Source organism: Manis pentadactyla, chromosome 19, assembly GCF_030020395.1.
Source record: "Manis pentadactyla isolate mManPen7 chromosome 19, mManPen7.hap1, whole genome shotgun sequence".
NCBI classification, from domain to species: Eukaryota; Metazoa; Chordata; class Mammalia; order Pholidota; family Manidae; genus Manis; species Manis pentadactyla.
Window position 1 is genome coordinate 9,003,358 of NC_080037.1, and position 11,856 is coordinate 9,015,213.

The window sequence follows — 11,856 nt, forward strand, 5'->3', positions numbered from 1 at the left end:
TAGGAAGGTTAAGTGCATAGACTCCCTCTCAACGTAATCGAGATTCATCGATGGTAAGGCTGATGTGAGAACCTTTTTCTGAATTCTATTACTGCATCATTTCAGAAGTTGGACAGGGAAGGATATGAATAATTAGCATTTACAAACCCATTTATAATAGGTCCTTCATCATCTGGATCCTTTGACACCTTCATATCTCGTGTTTGTATTCCCTATATTCCCTGACACCTGACCGCCAAGCAGACGACGATTCAGCCATTCCCAACTACCTGGTGTTGCTTGAAATGCGAAACGCCGTTTCATTTGCCTGCATATGCATAGCAAAACCTGTTCCCATTCCCAGTCTCCATTCTACTCATCCTTACCTGGTGCTCAAGTGTCATCGTCCCTGTGAAGTCCCTGATTATCCCCAGACATAGGTGGGCATTCCCTTCATTGTGCTCCCAAGGTCCCTCCTGCTTTCTTCTCTCACAGCTGTTCTCTTGTATTATTACAATAACTGGGCCCTAAAGCTACGCTTTATTCAGCAGTGTATGCCCACCTGCATCACAGTCCCCTGGCCCTCATGGCCGCTAAAGGCTTTTTACCAAATACAATAATAAGTAACACAGGATTAAAAATGAATACTTGTAACACACCAAGCTTCCTGTGGAGTGACCTGAATAATACAAATAAACCAAGATGTTTCACTTTAGAGGGAAAACGTAGCCTTCTTGAAACAGCAGGTTGTGATGTCAGCATAAGTGAGTGAGTGCTGGGGTGGTAGTGTATTCCATAGCACCTGAGCGTCCGGCGGCTCAGTGCCTGCCCATCATGTGTTAGATGGAAGACTGATTTGGTTTCATTACCACAAGCACCTGTTTCCACTTAGCTCCCAAAGTGGATGTCACCCGGACAAGCACAGAAGAGCAGACCCATGCCCTGGGACCTCTGCTCACCACTGGAAAAGCTCATTTAAAGGAAATAAAGCTAGCCCTAGATGCAGATTGACAACTTAACCCTGGATTATGGTGTCCCCAAGGGCAGCTCTGGGTTTACCCCATGGTATCCTGCTTCTGTTGTCTCTAGACGTTTCCATCTGGAGTGACGGAATCAAAATTGGCCTACTGCCCCCATGAACCACCCATACAGGTCAAGCATCACCTGGCCCTATTCTCGGCACCCACCTTTCTCATGGAAGCTGTTTGCTGTTTACATAGGGAAGCGACCGAACAGAGATGGGTTCCAGCACAACCAAGTCGTAACAGCTTTGGTTTGTTGGTTTCTTTTGTTTTAAGCATCTTTCTGCCGGAGGCCACCTCCCTTCCTCTGTAGACATGCTGAATTCAGCAAGTCCAGCTCTATCAGTTCTGCCCCCTGAGTGCGTTGGCTTCTGGTCATCTGACAACACTTCTGCCGCAGACAAGACCTGCCTCTCTCCCTCTGCTCGGCACACTTGCAGGGAATATAGTTGCTCCGGGGCCTCCCCCAGCCTTCAGTCTCAGCTCATCCGCTTCAGCTGCCTGGGTCATGGCTCTGCTCGTCTCCTTGATCCTGGGTGAGTATCTCTGCCCCCATTGGTCCAGGCTACAGAGAACTCTGGAACTTTGACCGGAAAGATTCCTTCCCAGAGAGCACAGGCAGCTATCTTTCAAGGAGAGGCGTCTCCTTGCTCTCTCCTTTTCTTTATATGTGGCAAAACTGTTCTAAAACCAAAAATCCACTTACTTCATACCCAATTTGTAATTCACTTTGATTACCAGATTTTTTCCTACTTCCCTATATTTGCACTAACAAATTTATAATCGTTTATGCCATTTCCCTTTTCACATAAATTTCCCTAAGTGCACTATTTATAAAAAGATAAATGGACCCCGTGTAGCGGCAGAAAAGAACTGTAACACAATACTTTCCCTTGGTCTCATTGCCCAGGTTCCTCTCCAAAGTGTTTCATATAGTGTTTCTCTAGTTTCCCCCCAATTTCTTCTTGCCTAGATGAATTTAGAGTAAAAGGGGAACTTGGAGTCAAAGAGACCTGAATTTCAATCCTTGCTCTTTGATTTCTTAGCTGTCTGAATTTTTTGTTCCAAATCTCTCTGAAATGTTTTCATCTATGAAATGAAGACACTATTATGTTCCTCAGAGGTTTATTGGAGTCTTTTCACAAGATAACTGACTTAGGGTACCCAATAATGCTTGTAGGCCCCTTCCTTAATCAATCACACCCATTTTTATTGTCTTGGGGTCCAGCGCATCACTGACGCCCACATAGGTCTCTCCACTGGGCACTTCTGTGTTCCATGTAGGAGCTGGCCGTATTCTCACACGTGGGTACATCCCCTGTATCATCTGACAGCTGGCCCTGCCCGTCATGAATGTGCTATCAAATCATCTGGCTTACCTGCAGCCCCATCTCCGTCATGAAGCCTTCCTGGTCTGTGCCACCCATAGTTACCTACCCGCTACAGATGTTTCCTCTGCATGTACACCTGCTCTGTGTTCTTCGCTAGACTTGTAGGGTGTGATGCATAGTATAACCTTGAGTTTTAGACAGTTGCAGCCAAGGTCTCATGGAGTCCAAGAGTGGCCACAGCCCGAAGGTTAAGAGTTATTAAGTTATTAAATTATTGGGAAAACAGAAGAAAAAAATATTCCAAGACAAGCCACTGAAGTACTTGGATGTCCCTAAAAAGCTCTAGGATGGAGGTCTAAAAATATTAGCTCTTTCAGAAATATCCTATAAAATGGAGTAACTGTGGAGAAGATGCGTTCTTTCATTTCACAATGCCTGGGCCTCAGGGACCACTGATGAGCTAGAAATGCATCTGCTCCTGGGCAGCACATGGCTTGACCAGCAGGACAGGGCACGGAACTCACTACAGCATCAGGAGGGAGTCTGACTGACAGAGGAGTCCAGTCACATACAGATCATTACGGAGAGACTGATGTTTTGAAAATGTGCTGGTGCCTAAATCTGGAGGTTTGGAACTAAATGTACAGCTGCTCTCTGACCTGTTGATCAGGGGTCAGCAAACCACAGCCTGCAAGCTAAGAATGGTTTTTACATTTTTAAGTGGGAGAAAAATAAATCAGAAGATGAGTAATATTTCATAATACACAGAAGTTACATGAAACATTCATTTCAGCGTCCATGAATAAAGGTCAGTTGGAACATGGCCATCCTCACTGTTTACGTATGTATGACTGCTCTCAGACTACAGTGGCAGAGTTGAATGGTTGTAGTGGAGATATATGGTCAACAAAGCCTAAAATATTTACAATCTGGCCATTTACAGAGAAAGGTTGCTGACCCTGGTCTAGGTGTAGTGCCAGTGGATGCAGACAAATCCTGCCATTTTCCCTACTCTCTGTGCTGTCCCCCAGGCATCCCTACCTTCTCCCACCAGTCCCTCTTCCCAGTGGCCTCCAGCACGCTTCCCTATGGGGTCCGGAGGCTGCATCACCACATGCCTACCTCAGGCAGTAATCACTAATCACTGCTAAATGACTAGAATAGAACACCAAATCTATCTGTGCTTGGGGCAGAGTGACGTCAAACATGAAGGGCACATGATGGTTCAGTTAGCGGGGGTAGCATTGGTCTTCGGGGTTCCTAGCCAGTGTCCACATATTACATGAGGCTGGTCATTGCAGGAGAGAAAGGTCCCAATAGGACTGACTGTGGAGGATCTCTATGCACCATCTAACTGTCCCAGGAAGTTTGGCAAAGGCTTTCTTGAGACTAATGTTTTATGAATAAAGCTTTGGAAATTGCATGACCTCACTTACATCCTTCTCTTTTCCCCAGCCATTTGCACCGGACCTGGCCTCCTGGGTAAGAATTTTTGCATCTTGAGAGGGAGGTCTTCATGCTCTGAAGAGTGGAAATTTTGAAGCTTCCCAGGCCAGGGGGAGATACCATGGTTCAAAACATCTCCAGTAGATTTGCTTTCTGGTTTCCCAACCCACCTGCTCAGTTTTAGGAGGATGGGTTTCCCCCTCCAGAACCTAAAAGGAATTTGGGTGGTTTATCCTGCAAGGGGATTCCTCCCTGCTTGGCCTCTGTGGCTCAAGACTTTTGGCCACTTCCAAGTAGCAGATGGCGTTAGGCTCACAAGGCACCTCAGCCCCTTGTGGGCGTGTCTGGAAGACGAACTTCCTTTCGCCTTACTGAGCTCTACCACTTCCAGGTCCCTATACCAACCCAAAGGGCACCTTTGAACTAGAAATGCCTCTGCTCCTGGGCAGCACATGGCTTGACCAGCAGAGCCCTGGATGGATGTCACCACTGGCCCTGTCTGCTAGGAATCTTTGGGCAATGCACAAACTGCTCAGCTGAGGAGAGACCGGGCTGCACAGAGAGGAGGAGTCTGTGGGTGCAGAGGGATCTGATGGACTAGACTCAAGGCGGCTGGTTGGGGACGATCAGTTTCTTTTTCATGATCCCTTCCATCCACTCTTTCTGCTGGTGGTAGAGGCTTTACCAGGGAGGGAGCAGCTGCCCACTCCTCTGTGGAGGATCCTACACCCTCTCGATGCAATCTGGTTCCAGAGGAGTGCTGCTTCTGGGTTCCCAGTCCAACACTCAGATCACTGGGCCTTTTTTCTCTCTGGCCTCCATCCTCACTGAAGGTGTAGGGAGACAACTGCTTTTTTTTGGACAGTGTCTTTTCCCACAACCCAGGAGCTTATTCCTCCAGCCCAGGTCCCCACCCCTGGGTCCTCGGCTCATGAAGTAAGCTAAAGGCATCGCCTGGGACCCAGCTGCCCTGAAAAACCCCTCCCCTCTCTGCTCTAGCTTTCCAGTCTTTCCTCACCCTTCTCTCTCTTCCAGCTGAATTTCTTTAATAGTTATTCTGTTACTTTTTTTTTTCTTTACATGTTTCTTCTTTCCTAGGAGGTGTTCTAATCCTCCACTCCATGGAAAATGAAAACCCATTTAAAGCCAGAATTTTCTAAGTCAGAGTCAAATAAAATAACCTGTGCATAATCCTGAAAGCAAGTGTTTCCTGGAGTACACAATAATGCCCAATCAAACTCTGATCATAGTTACAGTGACCCAAAAGTTATTTCTAGGAGACTCTTGAATTATATTTGTACTCAGACATATGAGTCAAACTTAGGAGTGCAAAAATGGAAACTTTCCCTAGTTTTTGATAGTTATATTTTAATTTCTATCTCTAGCCTCCATTCCTCATATTGCTTCCCCCACTCCAAAAAAATTATGGAAAAAAAGAGGGAAACAAAAGCAAATGAATAAACTAAATGTAAATTTTCCAGTACAGTTTAAAATCAGCCAGGTCAGAGTTTTCGCACTCAACTACATCTTCTTCTGGGGTTGATTCCAAGTTCTAGGGAGTTTGTGCACAGTTGAGACAAGGTAGGCAGTTGAGAATCTGGCCCTTAGAAGTCACATTCCACTCATACAGGTATCTGAGTCACTCCGTGTGACCCATGTTGTCCTATATTATAGTATTTATATCCCAGTAGGTGGCCACACACCACCATTCCACATGTGGCCCCTCCAGGTGCACCAGACCTCTCTCAGTCAACTGTCCCACTCCACGGAGGCTTGGCAAATTTTGCTCTTCTGTGTCTGTACATCACTGGGGCTGCAGAAGACTGCTGCTATGGGGCTGTCTCAAACTATTAAATATAATCTCCTTGTAGGTGGCAATGCTATCTTGTTCATCACTGTTCTCTGAGTCCATAAAACAACACGTGGACTGTAGTAGGTGCTCAACAAAACTTTGGTGCATGTAGGGATCTTCCCAGGTCTCCCTCCACAGCCATCTCTACTCTTTATCTATGTCTTGGTGGAAGGGAGAGAATTTCTGTTAGTCTTTTCCGCTCCCAGAGTTGTAGTCAAGAAGCAGAAATAAGTCCTAGATTCCTTGGAAGTTATCTGGAGGCTCTGTGGAGAAGCACTCCTACCCCCAACGACTAGAATCCTCTAGACTAAGCACTGGGGCTCTGACGCTCTGGCTCCAACGCTTCCCTTGCACAGCGTTCTCTGTATTTCTTCTGAGCTGGGTTCTTGGACGTGGAGAAATGTCATATGAAGCAGCAAGGATAGGTAGGGGTGGGTCATTGACATTGGCAGAGTGAAAGAGTCAGGTTGTTCAGCCTAAATTATATCCAGGCACCCCACCTCGATCTGGCTGCCATGGGGATAGAGGCGCGAAGAAGACGGAACACAGGTATCATCTCCTCACTCCTGTTCTGACCTGGGGTCTCCACCATTTGACAGTGTGACTATAGGACCTTCACTTTCATGAGGATCGGTTTCCTCATCTGCAAAATAGTGGGGTAGCCTTGATGATCTCCCCAGAGCCTTTCAATTCTGAGCACCAGAGATGCCCAAACCTCTGCTGGCTGTTCCACCAACCTCTTTCTCTTAATCTTTAAAAGGCAGCAGTCATATCTGGGTGTCTTAAAGTAGAGTCTCTTGGTAGGTCACAGTAAAGAGGACAGTAGAACCAGAGCTCAGAGATGGGGTCCTGAGGTTCCTCTCCTTCCCCTTCCATCTTGACCCCTCCTTTCTCACCCCCAACTTTCCAAGCCTTCTGTGAATGGTGGGAGGCTCCCAAGATGACTGTGGACATGCCCGAGTGCGCTCGGGGTCCCTCCCCATCTCCAGCCTGTACCCCACTTCTCTGCAGAGTCTTCATCCACCGTGCGATTGGTGGGCGGCCCCCACCGCTGCGAAGGGCGGGTGGAAGTGGAACGGAAGGGTCAGTGGGGCACCGTGTGTGACGACGGCTGGGACTTGAAGGACGCGGCCGTGGTGTGCCGGGAGCTGGGCTGCGGGGCAGCTAAGGAGACACCCAGTGGTAAATCATATAAGCCGTCCACAGACAAAGGGCAAAAAGTCCTCCTCCAACTGGTTGATTGTGATGGCACAGAAGATGCGCTGTTGCAATGTGAGCAAAACGAAGATGTTTTTGATTGCTCCCACAACGAGGATGCCGGCGTGGTGTGCAAGCGTGAGTAGGGCCGGGCTCAGGGACTATCTGCCCGCTGTGCACATCCCTCGTGACCTCTCCTTTCATCTTTGTTCCCCACCATGGACTTTCATACAATGTCTGATTGGCTCCTTGTCCTCCACACCTCACATTTCCTCAATCATGGGCCCTGGAGACAAACACTATCCTCACCCAGAATTGTTGCTCCTCCTGGGCTGAGTTAATGCTTTTCTCTTAGTGCTGATCTATATGAGAACTTGTGTCTTTCCTTCACACACACACAAAACACGCATAGATCTATTAACCACTAAACACCTGCTGAACAGTGTATCCTGCATCTGGATCTTGGGTGGAGTTGGGGGGAAGAAATGGGCTCAAAGTATAATGTATAATGTTTTTCAGTTCTTAAGAAATCCACCATCTAGTCAAGTGAACAGGTCATGCTCCTAGGAAACCACAATACAACACAGCTCTGTACATAACCATTATATAGCTGTTGTATCCCTTACTCCCTATATATGCTTCTTTCTATGTATTAATAATTCTCCCCTCTCTGTGTATACTTCCTCCCCCACTGGACTGTGATTCGGATGAGGGGCTAGTCCATGTCTCCTCTTTGTCACTCCGCAGTTTATTACCAGGCAAACAATCACTCAGTCTTTGTGCCCTGACGCTGAGGTCTTATTTGTATTTCTCAGAAAAAGATTGAAGGTTGGGAGTACTGACCCAGGATACTTGGGTGATAATGCTAGAAATGAACCAAGAAATTTCTGGTCTCAAACACATCATGTATGTTTTTGTTGTACTGTATTTTTTAACATCTATGCAACGCCTCTACCTGCCTTTTTTGAGGAACAAATGAAAATTTGAAGGTGAAAATAATTCGAAAAATTAAAAATGGTACAGAAACGATAATTCTGAGAGATGTTACACTGGCCCCCCCCCCCCTTTCTGGGATGGCTGCATTCTCACAGGGAACGGACACCTTCTCTTTGTTTTCGCCACAGTTCCAGAGAGCGTGCGGCTGGTTGGTGGTCATGGGCGCTGCAAGGGGCGAGTGGAGGTGAAGCATCAAGGGCAGTGGGGCACCGTATGCAAAGCAGGCTGGAACCTCTCGGCCTCAAAGGTGGTGTGCCGGCAGCTGGGCTGTGGGAGGGCTGTGCTGGCCAAGAGATGCTGCAGCACGGCTACCCAGGGCAACGGGCCCATCTGGCTGAGCCAGGCGTCCTGCTCCGGACGAGAAGTAAGCCTTCAGGACTGCCCTTCTGGGGTGTGGGGGAACCACAACTGCACGCACGACGAGGACACGTGGGTCGAATGTGAAGGTAATGCCCATGAGTCCACAGCCTCATTCACTAATTTGATGAAATAGAATCCAATCCGACCAAGGTTTACAGAGAACTGCTCATGCATCTAATGACCATGACTAAGTTACTTAATTGCGCTGATCGTTGATTCTCTGGTTTTAAAAATGGAGATAGTTAATACCTGCCTTTGGATATGACAATGATTTAAACCATATAAGCGCTATATTAATATTAACTATTATTATATGGAGTTCTGTTTAAGAGGGACAGGGTCCAATATTCCATGCATGTTGAATTCTTCAATTTTTAAAAACAACTAGTCATTTGTAAATGTTAAAGGTTAATAAAATAACATGTTAATAAAATAAAAGTGAAAAGATCCTTGTTAGGAAAAAAGGCCTGGGCCGCATGGGTTGGGACCTAGAGAAGGGGCTATAATCACAGAAACACAGGTTGAGAGTTTCCAAGTGCTGAAGGGATTTGAGTGAGGTCATAAGAGATCTTCTTACCTCTTCTTCTTCCCGTGCTTTCCTCCGTCCGCTGACGTGCCCCTGTGCCCTGCAGAGCCCTTTGACTTGAGGCTGGTAGGAGGAGAGACCCGCTGCTCTGGGCGACTGGAGGTGCTGCACAAGGGCGTGTGGGGCTCTGTCTGCGACGACGGCTGGGGAGAAGAGGAGGACCAGGTGGTGTGCAAGCAGCTGGACTGTGGGGAGTCCTTCTCTCCCTCTGTCAAAGTCCAGAGAAGATTTGGCCCCGGGGTTGGACGCATCTGGTTGGATGATGTCCGTTGCTCGGGGGACGAGCGGTCCCTGGAGCAGTGCCAGCACAGGTTCTGGGGGTACCACAACTGCAACCACAAGGAAGACGTGGGTGTCATCTGCTCAGGTAAGTCCTGTCAATGCATCTCATGAAGACTGGCAGGGGGAGGTGAAGGAAGAAGGTGTTGGAGGTGAACCTGGGAATAAGAATGGTTCTAAGGTGCCGTGTAACTGCCGGCAGTATATGCCTACTTCAAGGGAATGCATCACTGATACACTCTGGTGGGGAATATAAGAATAACCCCAAGCCCCCGTACCATACAGTTATTGGATGTGAGAACAAGAGGGGTTTTGAGACTTCTTGGACCAACACCCTTATATTAAACAGGAAGAAAGTGAGAGTCAGAGAAATTAAGCAACGTTCTAGAGTCACAGAAATTGTTTTCAAATGATGGAGCAGAGCTAAAATGACCAGTCTTGATTCTTAACTCAGGGTTAGTTCTTTTAGATGATCCCAACCCTCAAACCCTAAGTTTAAACTATGGAAGATGGCCCCATCTCATTCTACCTGTTGTCGCTCCCCAGATTGTACATTCATCTGTGGGAGCAGGGCTGGGGTAGGGGGCTCTTGGGGAATGCGTGTGAGGGGGTCTTTACAGAGAGCCAGGGACCCGCCCCAAAGGGTCGACCTCTTCAGGCGGGTGAGGAAAGCAACCCTGTCCCAGTGGAGCCCAGTGGGAAGCTGGCTGTGCAGGGCTACTTGGCCACCCCCTGTCACCCACCAGCTGTGGAACTGGGTCAGAGCCGACAGTTGACCAGCTATGTGAGGAGCAGCTCATACCCAGGAAAAGCAGGATTTAGTGACAAAGGGCTGGGGTTTGAGCACTGCTGCTGACCGTGGGAGGCTCTCTGCTTTTGATAGTCACTTGACTTTCCAGCATCTGCATGTCCTAACCTGTAAATAAGACAACACTTGTCCCATTTACCTTGGAGAGCTGTCATGGTGTGAGGATAAGATGTGTTCATACGTGTGGAAACTGCTTGTGATTCCCGTGGGAGCTGGTTGAATAAGTCGCTGCGAGATGGCTCATGTCAGTGAGGGGGCATGTGTGGGATTAATCGCTGCCAGCACCCCTCTTTCCTCCTCTGGGACCCAATCTTCTTTCTTAGGCTTTTTGAGCTTGAATGGAATAATCCTTTCTTGGTGTGTCTCCATCCTGACTACATTCTTCTCTTTACAGAACAATAACCTGGCCTTCTTGATGCTTGGCCTGACCCCTGCAGGCCCTGAAGGTCCTTTACTTTCTCATGGACCCTGACGGGCCTGGCAGGAACACCCAGCCTGCAGGACTTAGCCACCATGCCCTCAGCCCCTTGGCAGAGTGTGAACGCCGTGCTTACATCTGGCTCTCAAAGCAAGCACCCCATCGTTGTTCAATTCCCTCTTGCTGTGGTGACGAGCTCCCAGCCACCCTCTCCTCACTGCTGACCCCTTGCCATGGGTTCTGGCCTCTCCTGCCTCTTCTCAACCAGCCTGGGATCCCCCCTTCTCCCAAGCCTGCTCCTTTGACCATTACCACACACCCATTACCAAGGCAAGACCTATGCCTGTGAGGGACATGAAAGGAACATTGAAAGGAAACTCAGGTGGACAATTAGATGGAACTTGGGGGAGAGTTTAGAGTCTTTTGAACTCTTTTGCTCAAGGTTTGAGTGATAGTAATGATTTGTAACATTTCACTACTCTCCTATCCTTTGTGAGAAAAGTCCACTCTTTCAGGAACACAGCAGTACCCTGTAATCCTCAACCTTTTCCTGACACTTGGAAAAAGGTGTTGCACTCCCTCAATGCCCATAATACAATACTTTTCTTGACCCCCCATATACAACTTGCCAATGTGGTTGCCATTTAACAAGAAGAATCTCACAGATGCATTTACTTTATCCAAGAAAAAATACCCTGGCAATGAGACTGCCACTGGGAGAAGGGAAAGGAGAGGCAGAAAGAGTCTGGGGAGGCCCAGAGTCATGCCTTGTGTCCAATCACATTGTTTCCATTTTATGGTCTCAGACTTTGGGGGTCTACAAGTCTGAGGCAAGATGACAGAATGATCCTAAGGGGAGAATCAACACAATTCTAGAAATTAACAGCTTTAGACTCTGAGGGCATGTTGCATACTTGTAATATGACTGCATCTATTCTACTTAATAAAGCAGATTTCACAGTTGCCTCTCTGTGTGACGTGCTCTTTCTACCCACGGGGAAGCAGGTATGTCAGCCTCTCAGCAACAGCCCTGAGCTAGGCCATTGGAGGATGAGGTTAAAGAGAACCAGCCAGCAGATGCAACCATACGTGCACTATGGCTCTATCCTCTGGATGGGGCGCTCTCTCCCTGCCTTTCCCAGTGTGGGAAAACAGGCAGAGAAACCTATAGAAGAGAAGAAAATGCCTTAACAGACATTTTGGGATTTACCCTGTCTACTTAAAGAGGCTTTTGCCCTTCTCTGATCAGTTCTCACTGGTCTTCCTGATTTTCCCCGCAGAGTATAACCTGCTCCGTCCACCCCTCGGTACCTGGAATTCAGAGGCCTGATGAACTCTGCCTTGACTGAGTCACTGAAAAGATGTTTTATCCTAACTACAGAAGAACAGGGTTAGAATTTCACAAAAAGAAATGTGATTTCCCCTCAATTTCTACATTCAAATTTCTTTTGTAAAATTCCAACCCAAGAAGACCCCTGAGAAAAAAATCAGGAGAAGGTACTAGCTCTTGGGGAAGGCGGGGCAAATCCCACACGGAAAGCAAGACCTGACAGCAGCCTTACAGGGAGTGTTAGCAGGTCCA

At 47.7% G+C, this 11,856-nt stretch overlaps 1 protein-coding gene across 1 annotated transcript; it reads left to right on the forward strand.

Moving 5' to 3' along the window:
- The first annotated feature begins 1,391 nt into the window (after positions 1 to 1,391).
- On the forward strand, positions 1,392 to 11,238 carry CD5L (CD5 molecule like). The gene is made up of 6 exons (XM_036922636.2): positions 1,392 to 1,537; positions 3,788 to 3,814; positions 6,642 to 6,965; positions 7,952 to 8,269; positions 8,816 to 9,136; positions 10,251 to 11,238. Exons 1-6 carry the CDS (start codon positions 1,510 to 1,512, stop codon positions 10,256 to 10,258), a joined length of 1,026 nt encoding a protein of 341 aa, XP_036778531.2. The 5' UTR covers positions 1,392 to 1,509; the 3' UTR covers positions 10,259 to 11,238.
- The last annotated feature ends 618 nt before the right edge of the window (positions 11,239 to 11,856 follow it).